General features: G+C 46.3%; 2 protein-coding genes across 4 annotated transcripts in view; both read right to left on the bottom strand.

Annotated features, from left to right (window-relative positions):
- Positions 1-5,272, bottom strand: part of Smad9 (SMAD family member 9) — a 46,175-nt gene extending 40,903 nt beyond the window's left edge. For both annotated transcript variants that reach the window (XM_076932383.1, XM_034499403.2), the window contains exon 1: positions 5,125-5,272. The gene's annotated coding sequence lies outside the window, so the exon portion shown is untranslated. The remainder of the gene's footprint in view (positions 1-5,124) is intronic.
- A 6,749-nt stretch (positions 5,273-12,021) lies between these two features.
- Positions 12,022-25,759, bottom strand: Alg5 (ALG5 dolichyl-phosphate beta-glucosyltransferase). Of its 2 annotated transcripts, XM_034501384.2 has the most exons (10): positions 25,604-25,759; positions 22,658-22,829; positions 22,306-22,352; positions 20,509-20,577; positions 19,717-19,809; positions 17,236-17,349; positions 16,782-16,841; positions 15,259-15,410; positions 13,301-13,386; positions 12,022-12,590 (listed from the first exon to the last, which is right to left on the bottom strand). In XM_034501384.2, the coding sequence occupies exons 1-10, from the start codon at positions 25,667-25,669 to the stop codon at positions 12,475-12,477; spliced, it is 975 nt and encodes a 324-aa protein (XP_034357275.1). In that variant the 5' UTR covers positions 25,670-25,759; the 3' UTR covers positions 12,022-12,474. The 2 variants fall into 2 exon arrangements, with proteins under 2 accessions (XP_034357275.1, XP_076788497.1); XM_076932382.1 differs by lacking the exon at positions 22,306-22,352 and having other exon boundaries at positions 25,604-25,740.
- Positions 25,760-25,934: the final 175 nt, after the last annotated feature.

The raw sequence follows: 25,934 nt of genomic DNA, 5'->3' as shown, positions 1-25,934 counted from the left end.
TGATTCTCAGAAAACCAAAAGACGAACCCATTAATTAATAATGAAGCATGAATGACAAGAGAGGTCAACTGTTCTGCCACAAAGCAGAAAATAGGTAGGCTCTTTGCGTCCTTTCCCTGGTTGTCATCATTTTCTGAAAGACGGTATTGCCAAGGCCGGCAATGTTAGCTCCGAAAGTTTAAGAAAACAATACTTCAGCTGAACACTCATCAAGCTTGCCTTCAGAAAGATCTGCACATTCATGGGGCTCAAAACACATGCACACTCACCCCAACAGGCTTCTAAGGGATGACAGTGGAAAGCACAGGCCCTGCAGAGGGACACAGGCTACAGATTGAAGCTGGGTTTGAGGACAGAAAATCTGCCCTGTCTAGAAGATCTCTCTGAGTCATGGAGTTGAAGCTCTTGTTCGAGTGTGCACATAACCACCATCTCCAAACCTTCTGCAAACAATCACTGCAACTTACCATCTTATAAGTGGTTGGATATTAACCGAATTTCAGTTGTACCTGGTGGCACATGACTGTAATCTCGCACTTGAGAGGCTGAGGCAGGAGGATCACTGTAAATGCAGCCAGCCTGGGATACATAGCAAGACCCTACCTTAAAAAAAAAAATGGAGAAGAGAGGTGGACATGAAGTTCCACCTCAGCCAGTCAGTTTTCTTTATAGGTGTGGCCTTCTATAGGTCAACCAACCCCAGCAGAAGGCCATACTTCCAAGAGTATATGGGCAGCACAAACTGGAAATGATGGGTTACAAACAACAACAGAGACAACACGAATTTGGGCAAGTAGAGATGTGAGGATGAACCTGAGAGGAGCTGGAGGAGGGATGAGTATGATCTAGTGACATGTATGACATTCTCAAATAACTAAGAAAGAGGGAGAGAGGGGGAGGAAATGGGAGGGAGGGATGTAGGAGGGAGAAGGCTGGAGGGATGGGAGAGGGAATGGGGAAGAAGGGAGAAAGGAGGGAGGGAGGAGAAGGAAGGGAAGGGAGGAAATGGAAGGAAAGGCGGGGGGAGGGGAAGGGAGCAGAGATACCAAAACAAAGACAGAGGCAGAAAAGAGAAAGCAGAAAGATAGGCAGAGAATGAGGCAGAGAGAGAACAAGAAGAAAAAGGAAATAGAGGAAGGGACTGGATAGTGGAGAACAGAGGTGAACAGAGGGTCAGAGAGAGAGAATTTCATAGTTAATATTTTTTAAGAACAGCTCAAACATTGATTAGAAAAACCACAGAGCTATGTAAGTCTCCTTGACATTTATTTCATGGGTTACACTTGTTCCCTTTAACTTCAATATGGGCTTCAGAAGAAGGGCAGAAAACCAGACAGCTCTTAGCACAGCGGCCTCCGAGGCTGCAGTCTTGCCCTGTGCACATGTACAACCTGTCTCTTAATGTTCATGCACTTTGTTTTATGGATTTAAAATTTTAAATGCAGCCTCTCTGATCCTTAGGAAGTTGACTGGGAATTAGAGCTTCCCAATTAAAACCATGCCATCAAATGTATCTTCTAGGCCTGATATTTACCCAGATTCTAGTTTTTACTCTGCCACACATTAATTCCATCTTAGGTAGTTGAGCAGCCCTTGGTGCACAGAAAGGAGCCTTGGGCACCCAGCTCAAGCCAAGTAAAAGCTCAGATCAGGAGTCTAAACACACACACACACACACACACACACACACACACACACACCCCTACATTGTCAATTTTAAGGGGGGGACCAGTGGATTGTGCTAATCATTTTTTTGTTACAATCATATTAGAGTTTTATCATGGTGGCTATATTGTATTAAAATCTGGATTTTTCTAAAAAGCTTCTGTTGTGTATATAGTGAATCTGATATGGAATTTTTCTATTGCAATAACAGTTGTCACTGAACTTTCCTGACTGTACTGCTCAGCCACAGTGTTCCCAGGGGAGGCCCACCTGGGGTAGCTTAAACTTAGGATGCTATCCCCTCTGGGCTGACACCAGCTCCTCACTTCTGCACAAGTCCTCAGCTCACTTGCACACTGGCTTTGAAAGATGGACTTTTAAGACCTAGTCTATGGGTGAAATGCTTTTATAGATTTTTATGCAGAAGGGACCCTGGTTTAATAAAGAGAGTTTTTCATTTAATTGATATTTATTGACTGAGTCCTGAGTAAAGGGGATTTAAAGGGGTGGGGGGTGTAGATGAAGCTCAGTTCCCTCTCGTCCATGTAGGAATCACCTGAGAGGAAGAAATAAGCAAGCATCTGAGCAAATTATGCAAAGCAACACAGGAGATTCAAAGGGCTCACAGAAGGACGAAGGTTATCTGAGAAAATTCTGTGACGATTAGCACGGTTAGCACTTGGGCAGAGTCAACCAAATGAAGCATTGTCCAGCAAATGCAGGGATCTGGTGGGAGGTGAGGCCAAAGGGAGAGATACTCTGAGACTGACTCAAGGAAATAGGGCCATAAGAGGAAAGTCTGGGTGTGCATGAGAAGCTGAAACTTACTCTTGTAACCCTAATGGGAGGCGTGGGAAAGTAAGCCTGACAGAGGACACCCTGTGTGGGGCAGACCGGGAGACCTGGGGCTCAACTGCTAGCAGGGCAAAGACACATCAAGTCGAGCACCCAGTTTTCATGGTCCTGATAACATTTAATGCCGGCATCGTTCTTAAAATCCTAATGACTTTAGTTGGCACAGACATAATTTACAGGAATATTTGCTTTTAATGGTTAGTTCATTGCCAGGGAATATTTGTTTATTTTACTATGTTCCTGTTCTTACACAAACCTTCATCAGGTTAACACAGCACCCTACTGCCTGCTCACGGCATCAAAATGAAATTTAGGCAACTCTACAAATCACTAACAACAGTAACGAAGGCAATAGAAACCCAACAGTACAAAATTACAACAATTTGAGGAGATCCGTGCTTTTAACCTACACCCAGCTTACTGGTTTATTCTGGATACACCCATTTCTGAATTCCTCAGTACGCACAAGAATAAACAGAAGTCTACATTAAGCTCTGTCAAAACACTGGGATTTAATGCCATGTTTCAAAAAAAAAATAAATAAATAAAACCCAAGAATATTTATATTATAACCCTGACCCTCCCACCACTGAAGCACGCCCCTGGGTAAGTATGATTTGGGTCATATTAAAGCAAGATGATGAAATCGTTTTCTTGTGCTAGGGAGGGAAGGTCAGATATAATCAGCTGCCTTAATGCGGCAGTGACCATCTCTCTCCAGCTCAGCAAAGTACACCCCACTCTCATCCGTCAGAATTCAATTATTTGTATAACTGATATTGAATTCTTTTATTTATATGAAAGAATAATTTCTTGTTTTTTTTTCCTCCTCCAATTTGACCACATGACCAGAAAAGATACACAAATTTATCATTTATTCAGTGCTTACATATCCGTGGTGACGTTTCCTATAATGGAAATATTTCTTTTCTTTCTTCCTACAGCTCAGGTTATCAGAGATACTGATAAATATTTTCTGATTTGCTCATTAACTGAGGAATATGTCAGTAAAAGAAAAAAAGTATTTGATAAAGAAAACACCAAGTGTCTTGTGCTGACTTTAAAAGACTTGACAAGTTAGTTCTTAAGGTTAACTTTAATTTGTTTCTGATTTTTAGAAAACACCACTGGTAAGTGAGCTGGCTGGATACAGACTACACAAGCATTCTCCAAAGCACAGTTCAAACTGGGTGGGAGGGGTAGGGGGTGAGAGGAGAAGAGGGGAGCACCCTGACAAAGCCAGCCACTCAAGCATAAAAGTGGGGACCTCAGTATCAGGACAGACTCAGCAAAGGCTGGCTTGCAGGAAGCTGCCTTGCTATCAAGTAGCCTTACAACTCTGTTTTCAGAAATATTGGACGCTTTGATAATCTTATCATATTTTAAAGGTTCCTTATTTATAAACCACCATGCCAGTTTCTTAACTGTGATGTCCTTAGATAACCAATTACAGACTTGAAAGTGACCCAGAATCATGTTCCTGACTTTCTAAAGGCAGAGCATCGAATCCTGGTCATTTGCTGGAGAGTGTACTTGGGCTGTATTTTGACTTCCTTTTTAAATATAGATGAATAGTTTTTAAGTGTAAACATCCGAAGGCATTCCCTCTCATTGACAGGCATGCTAGCACATTGCACAACCACAACTATTCCCAAGGAATAGCCCCAGGAAGTGGCATGATTTAAAGGGCTGGAGACTACCGTTATTCTCCACTCTCCTCTCTTTGCTAATTACATTTTTACAGAATGTTAGCGAGCCACTGAACGGGTCATCATAAAAGTAAAAGTGATTCCTAGTGTTCTGTGGCCGCGCATTTGACGGAATTACATACAATTTGCTTCCAAAAGGAGATCCACTTCATTTGTAGGTTATTTCTCAGGCATACTGATTCCAGCCCAGAATAGAGGACCTCAAAACTATCATTTTCTATTGCCATGGTCGAGGGAGGGGAGGGGGAGGGAGTAAGAAGTGCAGCGATTAGCCACCCATAAGAAGGTTCCCCACACTCCTCCTTCCACAAGGCCGGCGTCAGTCAGTCGCCTGCATCTGTCCCCACCTCGCCCCCTCCTGTCTGCGCAGCGCTGGCACCCAATGGTAGGCCCAGAAGACAAACACAACCCAAGTGCTAGCTACAGACACTTAACATTCCTAACTTTTTTTCCTCTGTTTCTCACTGTGTGTGCCTCAAAGGTAAGCAGAGAAGAAGAAAAAAAAATTACAGGAATATGAAATAAGCCTTCGTAGCCCAGGGTGTCCTGGAACTTTAAAATCTCCCCCAGAGTCACAATGACTACCTTACACACACTCACGCTAGTCTCTCTACTGTCACGCTCCCCAGCAAAGGGCTACTTCCCTGAGCTGAGCTCCAGGGCGCCTGTCCCTAGGTGCAGGACAGTGTGCATCCTTCTGCACTCGGCCCATTCGCTTCCCGCATCCCTGCCCACGCCCCGGGCCACGCGTCGCTCAATGGGTCCCAGGTGCCAGGATGCTACGGAGCGCTTGCACATTACACACACCACCCAGGCTCCGAGGAGAGCCAAGCCCCACGCCCGAGGACCTCAGGGGCCTCTCGAGTGCCCACGCCCGCGGCATGGCAGCGCTTACCTGTCCGCGCGGTGCCACGCGTGCCCCCGTGCACTCCGGTTGCGCGGTAGCTGCAGGGCTGGCCGGGCGGCGGCGGGACCGAGACAGCGGCTCCAGAGGCGTCAGTCAGGCTGGAGCCTCCTCCTCGGCCGCCCGCGTGAGTGCGCCGCGCTGGAAGGGCGCCAGGCGGCCGTGCGCGCAGCCCCAGCCAGGAGGGGCCAAGTGCCCTGGCTGCGCCATGCTCCCCCGCCCCGCCGCGCACCCGCCCGCCCTGCACATCGTGCCTGCAGATAGCCTTCAGGGACAGAGAAGTCTCCGGGTCATCCCCAGAAGTCTCCTTCCCATCTGGAAGGATTGCAGGCAGCAGAGGGAGGGGGGCTGCCCATCCCCCCCCCCCCCCCGCCCCCAGGCAGACAGGACCACCAACCGTGCAGTCTCCTGAACTGCAGAGTCCCGAACCGGTCCCTGGAGACCACGCTTACTGGCTGTCTGTTCCTCTGAGGCATGACTTGCCCTGGCATCAGCCCAAGAACGTCTAAACGAGCTAAGTGGCAAGCAGAGTTTCAAACTAGTCCTGTAATATGTAGGTTGTGATTTCTTATCCAGTGTATAATACACGCTACAAATGTACGCATGATATACATCATGGGCACAAGGAACCTTCCTGCCCAGTGGCCTGGCTGTCTCCTAGGTTGCCTGCCTCTGAAATGCCGCTTGGAAAGTGGCACCAGTGTGCCAAAGGTCTTTGATTCCCCACCAAATGTTACAGGTCTTCCAATAGGAAGAGGATGGTACAGGGCCACCTCTGTCAGCCCCAGAGCACAAACATCCTCCAAGAGGCCAAGGCACCTTTGAAATGCAAATGAAAGTCCTTCAGTTGAACTTCTTTTCCTAATCCCCCAACCACCGCTTTCTGGAACACGGTATTTTTTTTTTTTTTTTTTTTTTTTTTTGCATCATCATCCAAGTGTAGCCCAGGAGGGCCTTGCTTATAAAGACCTATCACAGAAGGTTTAACTTCAAATCCAAAGTGTTTTTCTACACCTGGCTTATATACCCTGCTGCAACCGCGGCATGATAGGTTTGTGATTGACCTGGGAGAGGAAGAAACCCCAGAAGAAATATTGTCCAGTGGCGGGAACGTTGAAAGCCATGGGCTGGCTGAGGGCTGTGCTTTGCGTGCAGTTTGAGGCAAGTAAACTAACTAGGTTCTCTGAATTGGTGATACCTTGTGACTCAGGGATCCCCCCCCACCCCCCAAATGATACTAAAGAAATGGTTCAATCGGTTCCCTCCTTCCATGGGAGCACATCACATTAGAAGACCTCTCTGCAAGGCAGGTTCAAGCTTCTGCAACAGAGGCTGTGAATTCACAGAAGTCTCCTAGGGGTGGGGGTGGGACAGGCCTTTGTGTGTACTCTGTCCTTTCTGGACTTTACTCCCTAAAGTTTAGGGAGATAAAACAGTAAGACCTGGTGGGATTCAAGAAAGAGCAAATACCAGCCCTGGGGAAGAACACTCATACTGACAGATTCTTTTGACGCTCATCTCAAATCTATCTTCTTCTGCTATATATATATTTTGATCATTTAATAGAAACATCATTCTCTTCCACCAAAACACTGTGTTATACAAATGCACAGGAAACCAGCAGTTGTGTTGTGGTGGTAATTCCCTTATAATTTTGGTTAGGGACCTGAAAAACCACAGCTAAAATTTCCTTTTTCTGAGAGAGTATACCTATTGGGCAGACTGTGAGTATCCTTGCTGTCCCCTCCTCTGCCCACATCTGTTACATGCACAGTGCTACAGCTGGGCTCTGAAGCATCCTGCCAATCTGTGTATGAAATGCCTGGGCTCCACTGTGTGGCATGTTTGGGAAGTGGTTTGTTAGAGAAGTCTAGCTTATTGGTAACATAAAACTGAAGAGGATATAGGTACCCTGGCTCCTTCTCTGGATGGTCATGAAGTGACCACATCCTCCTTTGTCACATGCTCTCTCACCATGGGCCCAAATAGAGCCAAACCTCAGAGCCAAATAAGCTTTTCCTCTGCGTCAGTTATCAGAGGTGTTCTGTCACAGTGATGGAAAGCTGCTGGCTTACAGTTAGCATGGTCATCAGTTGATGTCTACCCTAGGCTTTGCATACATCTCTCGTATGTTGTATTTGGTCCAGCTTTGGAGTGGTTCTGCTCACAGTTGTAACTGTACCCTGTTTGCATTACTTCTATACATGGTGACCAAAAATGCAACAGCAGTGACATCAGGGAGGGGAGATTTATTTCCACTCTTGATCTGAGAGGGTGCAGTCCATCGAGGTGGAAAAGCACTGTGTTGAGTATTGGAAGCAGCTTGTAGCTATGCAGCTGGAGCAGGAGGTGGCTGGTTTCACTGCCCTGGCAGGAAGATGAGTGGCCTAGAACTCTCAACCCCTCTGTACATCTGACAACTATATCCCATTCCTAGGTACTTTCTGTTGCTATAATAAAACAGACCCAACCCAACCTGAGGATGAACCAGTTTATTTCATCTCATAGCTCACAGTCCACCATGAAGGGCAGTCAGGGAGGATCTTGGAGCAGGACCTGAAGCAGAGGTCATGGAGGAAGGTTGCTTACTGGCTCACTCCCCTTGGCATGCTGAGCCTGCTTTCTCTCTAACCCTGGAGGACTATCTGCTCAGAGGTGGCACCACCCACAGTGATCTGGGCCCTCCCACATCAATCATAAATTAAGAAAATGCCCCAAGGACTTGCCAGCAGGTTAATCTAATGGAAGCATTGTGTAAACTGAGATTCTCTCTTCCCAGATGATCCTAGTTTGTGTCAAGTTGAAAGAAAAAAAACAAAAACCAACTAACCAACCAACCAACCAAACAAACAAACAAACAAAAAAACCTGACTGGCACCACTCAAAACTGGGCAACCTGCTAGAGACCAAGTGTTTGAGCATGAGGCTATGGGGACATTTCATAGTCAAACCAGAGAAGATAGACTCCGCCCCCCCCCACACACACACATTTCATCTGTAACTGTCCTAACTTTATGCCTTTCCTGCCTTGCCCAGAACTTTACTTCAAAGTCATCATTTGCTCCATAACTAGTACTGCTAACTTCCCTGAGCACCTGGTATTATGGGGACACAGAGCACTGGTCTTGTGTGGCCTCCATCTAATAGGAGAAGCACATATTCTTCAAGACTAGCACACAAACACAGGTGTCACAGTAGGGAGAGGACATGGGAAGGATGTGACAGAGATGAAATCCCAGCGACCTCGAGAAGCATGAATGTCTGCATGCTGTCCCTCCCCACCTCTATGGGTACAGCCCTGTAGTGGCTGGCCTGGTGACACCATGTCCCTCTTCCAGGCATTGAGATAGAACTCATAAAGACTGTCCAGAATGCCTAGGGTATGTAGAACCTACTGGACTTTTGAGAATAGAAACCTCATCTTTCAAACTAGTTGCATACATAGGATAAAGAATGTGTGAGAGCTTGCTCACCTCGGAGAAATAGGAAGGGACTGAGATGAGCAAAGGAGAGACAGTCTTGGTTTAGCAATGAAGGGCAGACAAGGGTCTACCATGCAAGCCCCTGACCCAGAACTTACCTTGTGCTGCACAGACACCCTCTGCTTCCATCCACACATCTTGCAAGGTAGTTCTGTCTTACAGCTGAAGATCCTGGGACACAAATCAGCCAGTACACAGTTCAGTTCAAACCCCAGGCTAAAAAGCAGCACACCTCCTGGCCCTGCCAGAGTTCAATCAGAACTGTAAAGTGTGTGAACAAAATGTGACACCATGTCTTAGTTAGGGTTTTACTGCTGTGAACAGACACCATGACCAAGGCAAGTCTTATAAAAGGCAACATTTAATTGGGGCTGGCTTACAGGTTCAGAGGTTCAGTCCATTATCATCAAGGCAGGAACATGGCAGTGAAGACCCCCAAACTCGGGAGACCCTTACTCAAGTCTCAGGAAATCACGGCCACCCAAAAATCACAAGACACCGTACCTGGATGCAATCAGCAGAGGTTTATTGGGGAGAGTTGGCTAGCCAACGGTCAAACTGCTCGTCCACGAAGGAACAAAATTTGACAAAAGGCTAGCAAGCTGAGGGGCTTTTCTTTATAGCATGGGGTGGGGAGAGGGAGGAATTTTTTCACGGTTACACATGATTGGTTGTTTTACAAATTTTGAACATCAGCAGGCTGTAACACTGGGAAGACCTCAAGGGGGGGAGGGGTAACCAAGAACAGTGGAAAGTTAGCTAGTTCTTGGAACCACCCAGATGACTTGCATCTTTCTCTGTGGTCAGGAATGTGTCTTTTTGCTTTGGGCCTTCCCCACCCTGAGGCTTGAGGAATGTTGCTCTTCCCTGAATGTATCCTGGGGCAGTGAAGGCCTGAAATCTTACATCCAGTTCTGCTTTCTGGAACCTGAACTCTTTTTGCTCAGGTCTAAGGGCAAAGAAAAAGCCTGCATATATTTCACAAAATGGTCTTTATAATTTTTCAGGCAGGCATGGTACAGGAGGAGCTGAGGGTTCTACATCTTCATCCAAAGGAAGCCAGGAACAGACTGGACATCCTCAGGCAGCAAGGAGGAAGCTCTCCAAGCCCACCCCCATAGTGACACACTTCCTCCAACAGGGCCACACCTCCTAACAGTGCCACTCCCTGGGATGGGCCTATGCAAATCATCACACACCAGGTGTTCCCTGATCAGGCAGGGGAGGCAGATGTGTCCTCACTTGCTCATCTGGGGTATGGGGAGGACCATGAACTCACATTCCTTCTACAGGGAGTTGGAGGAGACAGTCTGTTAAGAACTGAGGTGTGGCCAGGCAGTGGTTGTGCACGCCTTTAATCCTAGCGCTTGGGAGGGGGAGGCAGAGGCAGGCGGATTTCTGAGTTGGAGGCCAGCCTGGTCTAGAGTGAGTACAGGACAGGCAGGACTACACAGAAAAACCCTGTCTCGAAAAAAAACAAAAATAAATAAATAAATAAATAAATATAAATAAATAAAATAAGAACTGGGGTGTGTTTGCAGGAGATAACATCTGTAACTGTATGGAAAGATGGCTTCGCTGAGAAAAGCACTTACATACAATTGATAGCTGAGTTTCATCCTAGAACCCACTCAAGTTGTCTTGTAACCTCTGGGTGTGAGCTGGGCCACCTATACTCTCAAACTCTACTCAAGTCATATACAGAGCCCCAGCCTTAATGCCAGAGAGAAGGCTGAGGGTACCATGCATGAACCTGATGAGGCTGTGACCTTACCAGAGCAATGCCAGAGAAAACTTACAGAACAAGACTTCTAAATTTTTAATCTCTGGAGGGTGGGTGGTGTCTTGGTTAGGGTTTTATTGCTGTGCAGAGACACCATGACCATAACAACTCTTAGAAAGGAAACATTTTACTGGGGCTGGCTTACAGTTCAAACATTTAGTCCATTATTGTCATGGTGGCACACAGGCAGACATGGTGCTGGAGAAGGAGCTGAGAGTTCTATATCTTGATCCGAAGGCAGCAGGAGGCATGCTCCACACTGGGCATAGCTTGAGCACAGGAGATCTCAAAGCCCAACCCCACAGTGACACACTTCCAACAAGACCACACCTACTCAAACAAGACCACACCTCCTAATAGTGCCACTTGCTGTGGGCCAAGCATTCAAACACACGAGTCCATGGGGGCCATTCCTATTCAAACCACCACATTCCATTTCCTGGCCCCCACAGGCCTGTAGGCATAAATAACATAATGTAAAATGCTTTTAGTTCAACTTCAGAAGTCCCCATAGTCTATCACAGTCTCAACAATGTTTAAACGTCCAAAGTTCAAAGTCTCTTCTGAAATTCAATCTCTCAAGTGTAATCCCCTATATCAAAATCAAAAACAGATTACATACTTCCAACATAAAGTGGTACAGGATATACATTATGGTTCCAAAACATAGGGAAGAGAGCACAGTTAGAAAATACTGAACCAAGGCAAGAGCAAAAGCCAGCTGGGCAAACTCCAAACTCTGCATCTCCAGGTCTGATGTCAAAATGCTCTTCAGATCTCCAGCTCCTTTCAGCTTTGTTGACTTCATTCTCTCGGGCTGATTCCACTCCCTGTCAGCAGCTCTCCTCAGCAGCTGTCCCACAGCTCTGGTATTTCTAACCTCTTAGATCTCCAAGATCTCCAAGGCTTCACCTTCAGTTTCCCACAATGGCTTCTCTGGGCCTCCATGTAGGCTCACCCACCACACACCTGGCTCAGCAGCTTTCCTTAGTCACAGAGGAAGAGTCTATAACCCCTTTCTTCTATTCTTGACTTTAAAGTCAAAACCACATGCTCAAGTTAGCAAGTTCTGCTGCTTGCTGGGCCTGGGACATGGCCCCCTTGTTCACTTAGATCTTCACCAGCTGTTTTTCATGGCTTCCTTCATTGCCTAAGCTTGGCTGTCCTGGATCTTTCTCTGTGGACCAGGCTGACCTTAAACCCAGATAACTGCATGCCTCTGTCTCCTAAGTGCTGGGATTTAAAGTTGTATATCACCATGCCCAGACCTAAACTGCTCTTAGATTCCCTATGACGTCAGAAATCATTTAATTCTGTTTTATTATTTTTTATAATTTACTGGCTTTCACAGTATCTCAAATTCTGGTGTTAAATAAATACACTTATCATTCCTTAGCTACTATTTTTTTGATAAAGGGTTCCCAAGGGTTGAGAACAGTCTTGTCTGAATTGCCAAGAATGTTCGATGCCAGCAATGAAAAGTAAGGGAAAAGATGAAGAGCAAACAGACTTTGCACAGAGCGTAAATCCCAAAGGTTCCCCTTTGGCTGTGGGGTGGGACGGCACAGCATACACAGGCAAAGTAGGAGATGAACGGGACAGCAAGGGAGTGAACACCTTCAGCACAGAGATGCATTCACATCTTTATTACAATTTCCTAGCATTCTGAGTCACAAATAAAGTCTCTTTGACAACAGGGAAACCCATATTTAAACTCATAGCCGACTTTCATTTTTAAATGACTGTTAAAGGATTGTGATTTAATCACGATTATAAAAAAACTGTGCAGGTACCTTTAAAAAAAAAAATTGCTTCTGTCTTTGGTCTCCAAGTGTCCGTCTCAGAACCTTAAGTGACAGGAGCCAAAATACAGACTGCTAAATAAAAGAAAATCTAACTGATGACACAAATATTTAAAAAAAGACATCACGTGGTTTCCTCGTAGCAGTTAATTCTTAAGAACATACAAAGGCAGATAGTGAGAACAGGTCCATCGAAGTTTTATTGAAAATCTTGATTTCAAGTAAAATTGCGTGAGACTGTAGGATAAGAATGCAGTCCAGCCCTGCCAGCAAACTAACTCACTTTCCTTGTTTGCTCGAGCCTCCAGGCACCTGTCAGATACCGAAGTCGGATAAAAAGCAGGTCTTTGCCCATTTGTAGCCAGCTCCAAAATGGAACTAACTTAGAACCTGCAATTAAAAATAAGTTATATTAAACTGGGAGAAATGTACAGTAGTTTAGAGCTGTAACCTACAAGTCAGGCTGGGGCTGGGGCTGGGGCTGGGGCTGGGGCTGAAAGGTAGAGCAGTTTTCTACACATGTGAATACCTGGGCGTGCATGCCCTCACACACACTCTCTCTCTCTTTCACACACACACACACACACACACACACACACACACACACACATACACACACACTCATACACGTGTGAGACGTTGCATGTGGTGGGAGAGTCACTGACCTTTTGCGAGCATCTAGCATTTTAAATATTTAATTTTCTTTTTTAATTATAAACTGAAGTCGTTCTCCTCCCAAATAAAGCCAGGTCTGTGAGGGTGAAGAGACACAGGCGACTCTCAAGTGTGAAAGTCTCAGAGGTCACGGGGAGAAGGGACTGTGCACAGACAGTGCACTAGGAACTGAGTGGCAGCTCCTTCTGGACGGCTTAGCTCCACACAGTGCTTTGTTAGTACTCAGCCTGAGGACCTCACTACTGGAAACGTGGGTCAGGAAGAGGCCCACTGAAGACTCAGAGAAGAGTCTGGAGAAACAGCAGGAGGGAATCTAACGGACCGCAGAGGAGGGCTGGATGAGGGAGAGGGGTGAACACAAGCCAGCAGACTCAGACAACAACAGCACTGCCTGGTTAAGGACCAGCTGTAAACAGTACACTCACCCTCAATTTCTGTCCAGTTGACAGCAACTTCTGCTATTGGGATTTGAAGAAACTGTGCTATGTACAACAGTTCTACATCAAATGCCCTAAAACAGAAAATATATTGATCTTTATTTTTAAAAAGACAAGTGGGGGCACCAATCAGGGCAGGTTTTGAGGCTTCCCAGACATATGCAAAGCTTCTATGTAAAACTGAAGGCCAAACCCACAGAGGGTCAAGTAACTGACAGTGAGTGGACCAGAAGCTTCAGGGAGAACAAGATGTTCAGTGTGTGGTCACGCAACGTCTAAATGAGAATGCTGACCCTCAGCCAAGGTCAGAAACCCTCAGATGAAATCGGCCTTGTGTGCTCACATAGACTCCAAGACAGCCACTTTCTTCTCGGCTTTACCCACATCACCATAGCCAGGGAGCCTGGTTTCTATTCTGATTCAGGGAACTTGTCCCCTCCCTGTGCTACCTGGAACAGGGTGGGTCCTGGCAGCTGTGGAAGCCTAGACTGGAAGGCTCTGGTTGTGACAGGTATACCCACAGGGGTTACTCTGTCCCAGCACACATCGTTACAGCCATGCCTTGCTTGGATCCCTCCTTTCACCCAGAACTAGATCTGCAGATCCAACACATTCATCATGAAAACAAAACCAGGTATCGAGAGCCAAGGAGACTTGGCCACAGGCAGGGTCAGGGATTCAGAAGGCTGGGTCAGCCTTTGGGAACTGAGAGTCACAGTACAGGACCCGATGGCAGACACCTGCAACAGAAGATCACCTACTTCATACCTCACCTATGTTAATCTACGAAGTAAAGATTTTAAAACACACAGACATACACACACACACACATATTTTAAATTTGAAGCTACAGTGTAAGAGAATTTTTTGTAGTTTCTCTGAAATCTATTTCTAGAGAAGATGACAGACCTTTGAAAACAGATATACAAAAGTGACAGAGACATCAAACATGGGCATATATTACACAATTATGCAGCTACCTACCAGAAACAAGTCACACAGAACTTGTGACTAGCACCCAGGAAGAACCTTCTAGCAGTTCTTGGGCACTGACAATGCTCCAGGGACTCGTAGTAGAACAGGTTAATGAGTCAAGTAGGATGGATTCCTTCTCCCCCAGAGCTCCCCAGCCCACCTCTCAATGCTAGAGATGAAGTCCAGGGCCTCATGCATGCAAGAACCCTTGCAACTAAGTGACAGGCCCAGGCCTTCAAGAGCATACGCTTGATAGAAAGAAACCTGAATAAGTAATGGCCCAGAGGAGAGAGAACCACAGTTGTGATGCCACTGTAACAGTGCATGGGTGGGGAAGGGGAGGAGACATGGAAGGTCATGGAAGCCTCTGCACGGTTTGCAGCAGAGGGGCGAGTGTTGCTACAAAGACCCCTGGGACTGCATGGAGGTGGTGAAGATAGAGAGAAACTAACAGGTTGGCCACAGCTGGACACATGCAGGCCCGAATCAATGTCAGCACTAATTCAGGAGGCAGGAATGACACTGAAACATTTGTGATGAAAGAGGGACAAGATGGGGGAAGATAAAGTAGCCACAGTGGAGGGGGCGGATGGGGCTGGGGCTAAAGCATAGGCAGGGTCAGTGGACAGGATTTGAAGGAAGATAGGAAGGGTGAACACAGGAGAGAAAAGAAATGGAAAAGGCTAGGTTTGAAGATGGGAGGACACAGAGAGAGAGACAGACAGACACAGAGAGAGAACACTCAGCAATCAATGGTCAGGCTGCAGAGAAAGACCTACCTCTGGAAGGGAGTGTGAAGGTGAAGGAGGATTGAGGAGACAGGGTGCACTCTAGCCTAGGCTTAGATGAACATGTAACAGATGTGTCAATCTGGCTCCATCTGGATATTCATCATGTGACGACAAGCCTGTCTCCAGTTGTTTGGATACCCACTGGGGAGGCAACATGATACCTTCCAGTCAGAAACCTACCATCGTTCAATGTGCAGAGATGAGAAGGTCCTGGCCGCTGCTTCTCGGGTCAGTAATTTGAACCCGCACTGTGTGTCCCTGATTCCTTTGACACAGAGGAACCACACCAGGAAATGGAATCCATACATAAGAAGAGTCCGGAAGTAAGAACGCTAAAACAAAGGCAGAGGAGAAACGATTTACTGGAGACACTGAGGACAGCACTTAAAACATGCAGCTGGCTCAATGCACCTCCAGTGTGGACGGCATGGGGGCAAAGGCACTTGGAACAGAATGCTGCTTCAGAAGCCGAGCACTATGGGAGTTGTTACTGATTCCTGGGGCCTGGGTCTGAGAGCACAAGGTCAGGAACGTTTGAGCCGGGGGGTGGCGGGGTGGGGGGAGGACAAGCACTGCAGTTGTCTGTTTTTAAATCATCATCAAACTGGGCTGACCATAAGGACAGTGCTCACTGAGCAGGCTTGAGTCCTGGCTCCTAGGCTGATTAGCATGACGACGCCCGAGTAAGCTACAGCAACTGTCTCCTCAGCTAGAGAAGGCACCTACCCTTCAGAGTTCTGAGGAGAGCAGAACAGAACTATGGCACAGCTACAAGCCATGTGCTTGGCCAGAGAGTACCAGGAACTCAGTAACAGTTTTACAGAGAAGGCTGTGGGCTTTACTTTCGCCACAGGGCCCCTTTTGAGATCGGAGCCCTCCTCTGATGCTGCCACCTGCAACCACATGTTCTGAAGCAGGTGGGGGTGGGAAAGCTCATCTTAAAGACACTTTGGGAAGCTCACATTGCATACTCAGCACCTTCTACATAAACCCCGAGGGGAACTAAACTCCCAAAAGAATGATCACACTAAAGAAAGAGGCCAGACAGAAATGCAAAGACAGGAAAGTGAAGGCCAACAGTGATAAACAGAACCCACCAACTGCTGTGCTTGATCACTGTCAGTGTGACCTACAAAGGAACAGCCTCCACCCAGAAGCTTTGGAGACTTGTGTCTTTCTAACACAGACAGTCATGAGCCTGACAATCTTCAGCTAAGTATTTTCCTTAGAGACATGAAACAAGAAATATTTAAACTCTGAACAAAATTCAAACTATACTCTGAATAGAACCTACCATAAAAACCTGAGACCAGGAATGTTTCAGGGTTTGTGCTTTTTTTTCTTATTTTGAAATATTCACACACATTCTCTCACACACACACACACACACACAGACTGAATTTCACAATTTTAGAAAATATTTTTTGTTTAAAAAAAAAGCATGGTTTAGAAAAGTTTGCCATGACTGAACAATACTCTGTGTCTTAAACACGACTCTAAGAGTGCTTACGTCCAGAGGGGAGGTCTCTACCCATCCTGTGCACACTTAAAGAAACCAACTCTGAAATGTGCTAATTATTCATACACTCAATGAAGTTGAAGGGAAGCTCATTTTTGAGAGAAAACATAGGGACCCATTTCTTGTCAAATGTGTACGTGTTAGTAAAAAGAGATTAAATGTCCATAGCTTGGGAAAGCCTCACCTGAGCAATTGATTCTTTCTCCAGATGAGCTCGAGAGCCACATGCGATGGCCATTTGCTCCTGAGGAAAAAGTGACAGTGTTGTTCTCTTCAACATTTAAATATCACATATAAACACATCCATTTCAACATAAACATCTCACCTTCACAGAAACTTTGAAAAAATAAGATTATATTTATAAAGCTTATTGAAGGGTTCAGAATACGCATAGTTGGAGACAGCTAGTCACACTTATTAAGGAGGACTCTGCTGGGCATGGCTGGACACACCTTTAGTGTCTGCACTTGGGAGGCAGAGGCAGGTGGGTCTCTGTGAGTGCAAGGCCAGCCTGCTGTACATACACAGACCCTAGGTAGGACAAGAAGAAAGGAAATTCATCTTGAGGTAGATTCTGTCAGTCTGCTCCCCGGCCCTGCACTCCTGGGTATCACCCCCAGCATGCTCTTAGACTCACAGGCCATGGCTGTAGATCACTCAGCCCCTTTTCTAATTTCTCAACATCTGGAAACTTTGTGGCTCCGTCAGCATCTGCCATGAGGATCTTCTCTCCTCGAGAACTGAATACACCCTGTGTTCAAAAATTCCAGGTGAAAGAAAACTGCTTAGAGTTATGTTCAAAATCAATGGTCCTTCAGTTCATTCTACCAAAGATATCCAAGATGGCAGCAGGAGGACAAAGTTCATTGCTAAGAGGATAAGATGTCCTGACCCGTACCTACTGTCCATTTCATTGTTGTGGAAGTTTTACACTCTTCCTCCTAAGCTGACACCCATCACACCATTCTGTGTGCTCCGTGCTATGTAGTCATGCTGCTCACATGACTTCAGAGGCCACTTGAGCAACACATAAAAGAACCTGTCCTCAGGCAAAAAGAGATAACACATATGCTCTGGGCATACGGCTCTACGCATAGGATTTCAAGCCTGAAACCTCATACTCTTGTGACGTGCAGGGTAAGAAGTTAGTTTTCTTTATTATGGTGCCTTAAGTATTTTAAGTTGCTGCTGACCAGGGCAGAGGAGGTGGCACTAACGTCAGGTCCAGGTGCCTTTATGGTACCCGACACCTGGTGAGATCAGGTTTGGTTATTACTGCAAAGCATACTGTAAGTGCGTGTTTCATGACGACATGAACTGCGGATGAACTCCAATCTCTGTTGTGTGCTAGAGTGAGCAGCACAGCATCCCGGTCAGACCGCACGCTCCTCTACACGGGCACAGAACGCTACCACCAATCCTCAGCCTGAGCCGGCCTCCTCAGCAGGTCTCCCTCAGACACACCTCCATTGACTAGACATCTCCCATGAATCTTCCCTCTTTCAAATGAACTAAACCTCATTTGATACGACACTGGCTCACAGCTGATGACACGTCTCAAGTCTTATGCTTGGTTAAGTCTAAAGGCACTGAGGAACAGTGGAGGAGTGAGGAAAACAAGAGGGGACAGCGTGTGAGTGTGAGTGTGTGTGTGTGTGTGTGTAGGGGTTGACTGTGATTAACTTACATCTCCATGTATGAAAATGTCTAATAAAACACATGATTTTCTACAACATGTGCTATTTTTAAAAAGATTTAATTTTATGTGTATAGGTGTTTTATCCTATATGTATGGATATGCACCATGTACATATAGTGCCTACAGAGGCCAGAAGAGGTGCTGGAGCCCCTGGGATTGGAGTTACAGATGGTTGTAAGCCACCATGTGGGTACTGGGAACCTGGGTCCTCTGCAAGAGCAGCCAATACTCTTACCTGCTGGGCCACCTTTCCAGGTTAAATGTTTTCCTTAAGTATGAATGAATGAATGAATGAATGAATGAATGAATTAGTGAGTGCTCCCTGCCCAAGGCTTGTGATCTGACCCTCACCATCCTCCCATGGCAGACACTGCTAGTCACCTGCCCGAGAACCTCACTTCACATCTAAAGTCTTTCTCCTTTCAGAAAGAACACTGATCTTGTCAAGGATGAAAATGTTAAAAGAAAAGTGATCAGCAGGCATGGTGACACAAGTTTGTAATCTCGGCACTTGGGAGGCAGTGCTGAGGCAGAAGGATTGCTCTGAGTCAAGGCCAGTCTGAGTTTCAGAGGAAGTCACTATCTAAACAATGATAAAACAGGAAAAAGGAAAAGCCCAAACTAAGGGAACCAATCCTCCTTCTCCCTAGGAATCAGATGGCCTTGTGACACTGTCCTGGCCCTGAGACGTGAGGGAACCCCAGGTGGGGTGCTGGGAACGTTCACCATTTCCCCGTGCTCTCCCGTGTGCATGGAACGTGGAGGTGAGCCACTTTGTGTTCAGAAGGAAAAGGAAATGAAAGGTGAGAGTGAGGGCCTCTGCTGACAACTGGACAGTTGTCCCTACCACTAAGGCACTTAGGGAGTGTTATCTGGATTTCTTTTATGTGCATTTATTTATTTATTTATTTATTTATTTATTTATTTATTTATTTTTGGTCTGTTTTTCAGGTTAATTTGTTTTCTATCTGACCGTCCTTGGCTGAAAACAACTACTGTGGCCTAGGCCTTATGGGGTCTCAGCATAGCCTCTCCCCCGTCTACACCACATTCACTCCACTGGTGCAGGTGTCTGTTTCTCCTGTTCTGCAGTGCACCATATCAGCCAACCCAGGATTCACCTAAGTTCATTCCCTGCGGCTCCTTCACATAAGAAAGCTCAACACACAAGAGCATGCTGTCCTACTGTGAGCTCAGTCGTTCTAGCCACAGCAAAGACAACATGGAACTCGGCACAAGCACAACTGCTTTCTGAGTCATCTCATCTATTATAGACAGAGTATGATACTTGACTTCATTAAATCAAACATATAGCTACTAAAGGTGTCGATAACTTGAAATACTGTTTGATATGCGGCATTATAGGCAGAAAAGGTTATTAAATACCTTTATATTTTAAATAAAAATGTGAATTATTACCATCCGAACGGCACCACCTTTCCCGCGGTTCTGCACCAGTGTTATCACTCGTACTTTGTCACTTCCATATTTCTGGCAGTATTTTAAAGCGACCTGTCCGTGACATAAAAATCAGAATACAGTTAGCTTAGAGAACTGGTGTCAAAGATATGGGTTATCCTGATGTGATCACAACATGTTACATGCATGTACTAAAACGCCACATTGTGCCCCATAAACGTGTGCAATCACTGTCTGTCGGTGAAGATACACATAATCAAGTATAAACTGAAACGTGAGCAGTAATTCAGATCCCACAAGTCACACAGACTGGGCTGCCACTCTCAGCCCACCCTTCTGCGACCAGAGTCTTAATGGGAATTATGTAGATCAGGTTGGTCTTTGGCATTTCCATGGGGGACTGTCTTGACTGCTGACACTGGACGGTAGGGTCCACTGTGGGTGGCCCCATTCTTTAGGCCAGGACCTGAATGCTATAGGACTGAAGAAAGTTGGCAAGTAAACAGGCATTATGGGTGCATTTGGTTCTCTCTGCTCTTGGTTGTGGATACAATGTGAACCAGCTGACTCCCACCTGTGACTTCCCTGCAGTGATAAACTGGAACCTGTCAGCCAAATAAACCCCTTCGTCCTGCTTTTTTAGGTCAGGGCGTTTTACTAGGAACAGAAGTAAAAATGGGGCAGAAAGTAATGACCCCAGCTTTGGTTCTTTCATCAAGTGGAAAGAAGCCACATGGACTAAACGACTCCAGGTTTTCTATCAAGCAGCTGTTGTAAAAGCACACAGTTTACCTTCGATGTCTGGTCCTCACTGCCATCGTCAACCACGATCAGCTCGTAAGTGAATGTGCAATCACGTTTCTGCAGGGACAAAAGGATCACATCATCGTCTGGCCAAACACGATAGAGATGAGTAAACTTGTAAGTAGTGCTTAATTTTCCTTTATCTTTGTGTGAGCATGCATACACGGATGGGGGCAGCTGTGCTGCACATATGGAGGTCAGAGTACAACTTGTAGGGGATTGTTTATGAGGAAAGGTCGGCCTCCGGACTCCGTATATGCACCAGCTTCTACAGGGTGGGTCGCAGGGACCAACTTAAGTGGTCGGGTTTGGGAGCAGGGCCCTTGCCAGCTTGTAAAACTGTAACTTAAAAAATATTTTTCTTTCAAATTTACTACTACTACGTGTATGCCCACACATTATTATTATCATTATTACTACTATTATTTGTGTGTGTGTGTGTGTGTGTGTGTATACATGTGGGCCCATGTGTGCACACATGGAACATGCAGGATGGTCAGAGGACAACTTGTGGGAGTTGGCTCTCTCCTTGACTATGGGTTCTCAGGAACTGTGTGCATGTCAGCAGGCTTGCCCGACAAGCTCCTTTACCAGCTGAGACAACTTGCTAGCCCCCTCCCCAAAACTTGTAATTTAAGCAACAGACGTTCTAGTGTTGCTAGGGACAAATACAAACAGTAGTACAGAACCACATGAAATCGAAAGGCTCAGAAGGAGCAGGACACATGGTGGGTAGAACAGAACTGAAGGCAGGCCGCGCAACACTGACTGAGAGCTCCGTGTTCAGTGCCCTCCTCTGCCCTGACCATATGCATGGAAGCAGCAGTGTGCGTGCACCTGTGATGCTAAGGAAGGCTAGGAAAGAGAATCTCGTGTGGGAAAGAAGCCTGTAGGTCTGAGGTCAGAGGAAGGTTCCACATGGCTGCTCCACTCCGCAACCTTGTAGGAGGAGCTCACATCACTTCCCATTTAAGTTCTGAGCCTGTTAACAGTCCCTCTCTGCCTCAAAACCCAAGGCAAAGTAAATCAAAACAAGGAATTTTCTAGACAGAGAGACAGAAAGAGACCCAGCTATAAAGCCCACTTCATCTTTAACTGTTCTTAGACATCGCCAAAGAGAGCTGTGAACTACTGTGTTTCTGAGTATAAAAAGTACAAGCATTTAAAAATATACATCTTTTCTGGCTGGATATGTAGCCCCTGTACTGTGTCCTCCTAGCAAGAATGAGTGCCTGCACATATGTTTAGATATAAATGAACCCAATAATGGTGACTGTTTCTGAGGAAAGGTTGTACTAAAATATTTCATTTTTGTAGAATTAGTTTTTAATTTAAAATTTTTTAGGACTGTAATTTTGTATTATTTAATCAATGTGAATTCATCTGAGAAACAAAGTTTAACAGACTATGTAATAAAGCCTCCAATGGATCTTTTTCTCTCTCTATATGGCTATATACCTACACATTTACCTATTCTTAAAGACATCGCAGAAGTAAGTCTGCACACATTCACTGGCGTGTCATTTATATAATATGTCACCAAGCAAGAGAGAATTAAAAGTTGAGGGAAGGGACATGAGAGAAATGCCAGCTTCCGGTTTGTCTGCTGTTAGAGGTAGCACACTGCCTACTGGGCCTGCTTGCTGACAGCCAGCAGTGGGCTGAGCCACACGTGGCCCAATGCTGAGCCATGACTCCCATGGTGAAGCCTAGCTTGGGGGTCTGTAACTGGTGACCTGATGTAGTTCTGGTTGGAGACATGACACGGAAAGAGAGGTGTGATACCTGTCTCTTTTCTAGGTAGTTCAGGGCTTCATCCATCATCACAGGCACTAAACGGAAAAATATTTTATAGATTACTTTTGAAAATGAGTTAGCTAGCCCCAGCACACTCCACTTACACAGGGAAAAGGTGCCTGTCATCTACCAAGCCCCTGTGGGTGTCACCCAGGCCATTCTCTCCTGGAATGTCTCTGGCCCTCATCAGGTTAGTCTCTAAGAACTTCAATCCTGCTGTCTCCATGTTCCCTCTTCCCAGTCACAGCTACAACTCTGCAGTCCTCGGAGAGGGCAGACACTGCACGACTCCTCCTCTTCCCAAATGGCCCATTAGCAAACAAACTCAAATAGAACTTACACCGTTTTTCTTCATTGTAGGAAGGCACGACAACAGACAGCTGTTTCGTAGGTGAGTCCCAGATGCTGGGTAGAGCTTCCTTCTGGCCTTTAGCATTGAGGAAGAATTTCTCTTCCTCATGTCGGTGACATGGTGGCATTTTTGTAGCAGTTATAAACGCCACAACAGAAACCTAAAGGCAGACATGAGAAACAGCTTACACTGTTCTAGTATTTGTTTTAAAACATTATTTGCAAAATTTGGGGTGGAGGGGATATGCAGTCTCAGGTTTGATTCTTTAACAGTTCTGGGGGTGATTCTGCTGTTACATGGCAGCCAGCCCCCAAACAGCCCCTTATGAACTGACGACTGTCCTTGTCCCCATTGGTAACATACTAATGCTTCAGGAGACCTTGTTTCTACCTCTCATTCCTTGAGCCTCTGCTATGCCAGATCTAAGAGTCAGCCTACTCCTACAAATGAACAAGCTACCACTTCCTGCCTGGATCATGTATGTGAGAGGACAAATCTCCATGGCAGCGGTAACACGGAAGGACCTAACAGACTCAGCCTGTGAAGGAAAGGTTCCTTGGAGCCCATAGCAGGGACCATAATGCTTAAGAATGTATTCTGATACTTAGCCTTAATTTGAATGAGGACACAGCATCTTCTGGAGTAACATATAAGACCAGCAGGCTCCTGGGGCTGGAGAGTTGCTTCAGCAGTTAAGAGCGCTGGCTCTTCTTGCAGGGAACTCAGGTTTGATTCCCAGCACCCACATGGCTGCTCACACATCCATAACCCCAGTTCCAAGGCATCCGGCACCCTTCTCTGGCCTCTGGGGACTTGAGGCATGCACACATTGCACACAACTATATACATTCATGCAAAGCACTAATGCATAGAAAATAAAAATAAATACTAAGAAACAAATTCATGGGTGCCTTTTCCATGCACTTGGGAAGCTGGTTTTGGAAACGAGCCATAATTTATATCACTGTTTTCACTGGCGAACTTTAAAAACAAGCTACACCTGTGTGTAATTCTACTCATAGTACTTTGATGACTCTCTCTAGTCCCACTGTGTGTGTATGGGGGAGCATCCATAATGGAAATTAAGAGTATAAGGGCTCAGTGGTTGAGAGCACTGGCTGCTCTTGCAGGGGACCCAGTTAAGGTCCCTGTATCCAGTGTAGTGGCTCTCAACTGACTGCTTGAAAGTACAGCCCCAGGGAATCTAATATCTCTGGCTTCTCAACTCATATGCATGCATACACACACATGCACACTTAGAAATAATAAAAAATGTCTGGCAGTGGGCTCTACTGTCCAGATTGTGACTTTTGAATCCAGTTTTCCAGGGAGGCACCAATGCTCCTAAGAAAACGATTAATCTGGATCTGGGGTGGGAAGGTGGATGTCAACACAGCGTATCATACAGAAAGCAAAACCCATCTGTAACCACGAGGGCTGCATGAAAGGGCACAGATTGGGGGGGGGGGGTGTCACTTGAGGACAAGTAGGTGAGTCACTTGAAGGTGTTTCCAGGCCTGTGAGAAAGAAACTGCAGCATCAAAAGACTAATCACTGCAATGAAATGTAGAAAAACTTAAGTCTGTAATAATGCAAACATAAAAGCTGGGTACCCTTTTAAGACATCAAGGAAACATCTCGTCATCTTGAACACTTTGCTTCTATATGTAAGGGTTTTTTAGGTGACTAGGCACCTGAGAACTTCTCTTTTAAAAAAAAAAAAAGAACACCCCAAAACCCATCAAAAAAAAACTCACATGCACTTAATTAAATCTCCATATCCTACAAGAAATTTGGAAGGCAAAGTTAAAGATGCTTGAAAGGCCTTCTGTGAAATCCATACTGGTAAACTCAGAATATTTAAATTTACGAGGTATTTGGAACCACAAAAATAATAGGTTTTTAAAGCCAGTTGGCATTATCTTATTGTAGTAAAGTTTTAAAAAGAGGTCCTTATAGAAATAAATGCAGATGATTTAGAGATGAAAAGTTATTTGGAATTGTTTTTAAATTATTTTAAAAAGTGGGACACGGTGGGGAGAAAGAATGCCAGCAGGCGGATGGAAAGTAGATTTCAAGATGCAACACACTGCACACCAAGTACAACATGCATTCAGTAAAATAAAGGCTACCTCTACCAATTCCAGCCAGTGGGATCTAGTACAGTCCACACAACCTCATCGTACATGCAGTCAGCTAAGCCTGTGTTACGGGTTCAAAGTAAGGTGGCCACAACCCGGTCACTGCCAACAAAGTTCAGATTTGTTCCAAGGCTTTAAAGAAGGCATTTTAGTAGGAGAGGGCGCCTGGCTCACCCAGACACACAGCAATAGTCATCTGGCTACACCACTCCAAGACTGTGCAAGTACATAATATGGCAAGGTGGCAGAGGCCTTGCTGGTCATCTGTCTAGCTAGGCAGCTAGATCCAATACAAGAAAGCTTTTCAAAATCTGCTTTCTGAATGAGTTACAGGCTCCTTTACACACTATGTGGCAGAGTTCAGTTGGCAAATATGTCCTCTTCTACATATCAGCGGGGGTCTGCCACGTTTCTATGGCAATAGCAAAGAAAATGCCAGGGTGCCTGATTCTGGAGCAAAAAAACGACCCCTGGCCAAAATGTACAGATTGCGGTCTGGGCCTGTCTTTTGCTCACCCGTCGTCCCTAGTCTTACGGATCCACTATTCTCTTTCCAGCTGCAGTACAAACGGGAGGCCCAGAAAGAAGGCAGGGGAGTGGGGTGAGGGGTGACAGGCGGGGGTTCAGGGGCAGGAGCCCGGAGAAGCTGGGCGGAGGCTTTGGGCACTCAGATAAGGTTACAAAGGGGAAACAAAGGTTCAAGGATTTCAGGGAATCAGAGGCCAAAGGGGCCAAGCCCAAGAGGGAAGCGCGGAGGGGACACCGGGAGCACGGGACTCCATCACGGTCTCACCAGAATGAGCGCGGCAGCCACCAGCGCCACGCCGAGCCCCACCAGCTGCAGTAGCAGCGTAGCCATCCCGCAGCTCCACACTTGCGGAAGCGCCTTGCGGTGCAGCGCCCCGCCCCGCAGGAGAGGCCGGGCTGGCCCGCGCCCGCCGCCCGCAGCGCCCCCGCCTGGCTGCGCCACGCCACGGCAGGAAGCCGACGCCTGCCGCAGCGCCCCCGCGCGGCTCCGCTGAGGATTGCAGGCCGGTCACCGAGTGCGGCGAGTAAAGCACTGGACTCGTGCGAACTGACGGCGCTACCGGCCTCACCCACACGCCGTGCAGCGCAGCCATCTA

Source organism: Arvicanthis niloticus, chromosome 4 (assembly GCF_011762505.2).
Source record: "Arvicanthis niloticus isolate mArvNil1 chromosome 4, mArvNil1.pat.X, whole genome shotgun sequence".
Lineage (NCBI taxonomy): Eukaryota > Metazoa > Chordata > Mammalia > Rodentia > Muridae > Arvicanthis > Arvicanthis niloticus.
The sequence above is the reverse complement of the archived record's forward strand: the minus strand, read 5'-3'. Positions and strand labels throughout refer to the sequence as shown.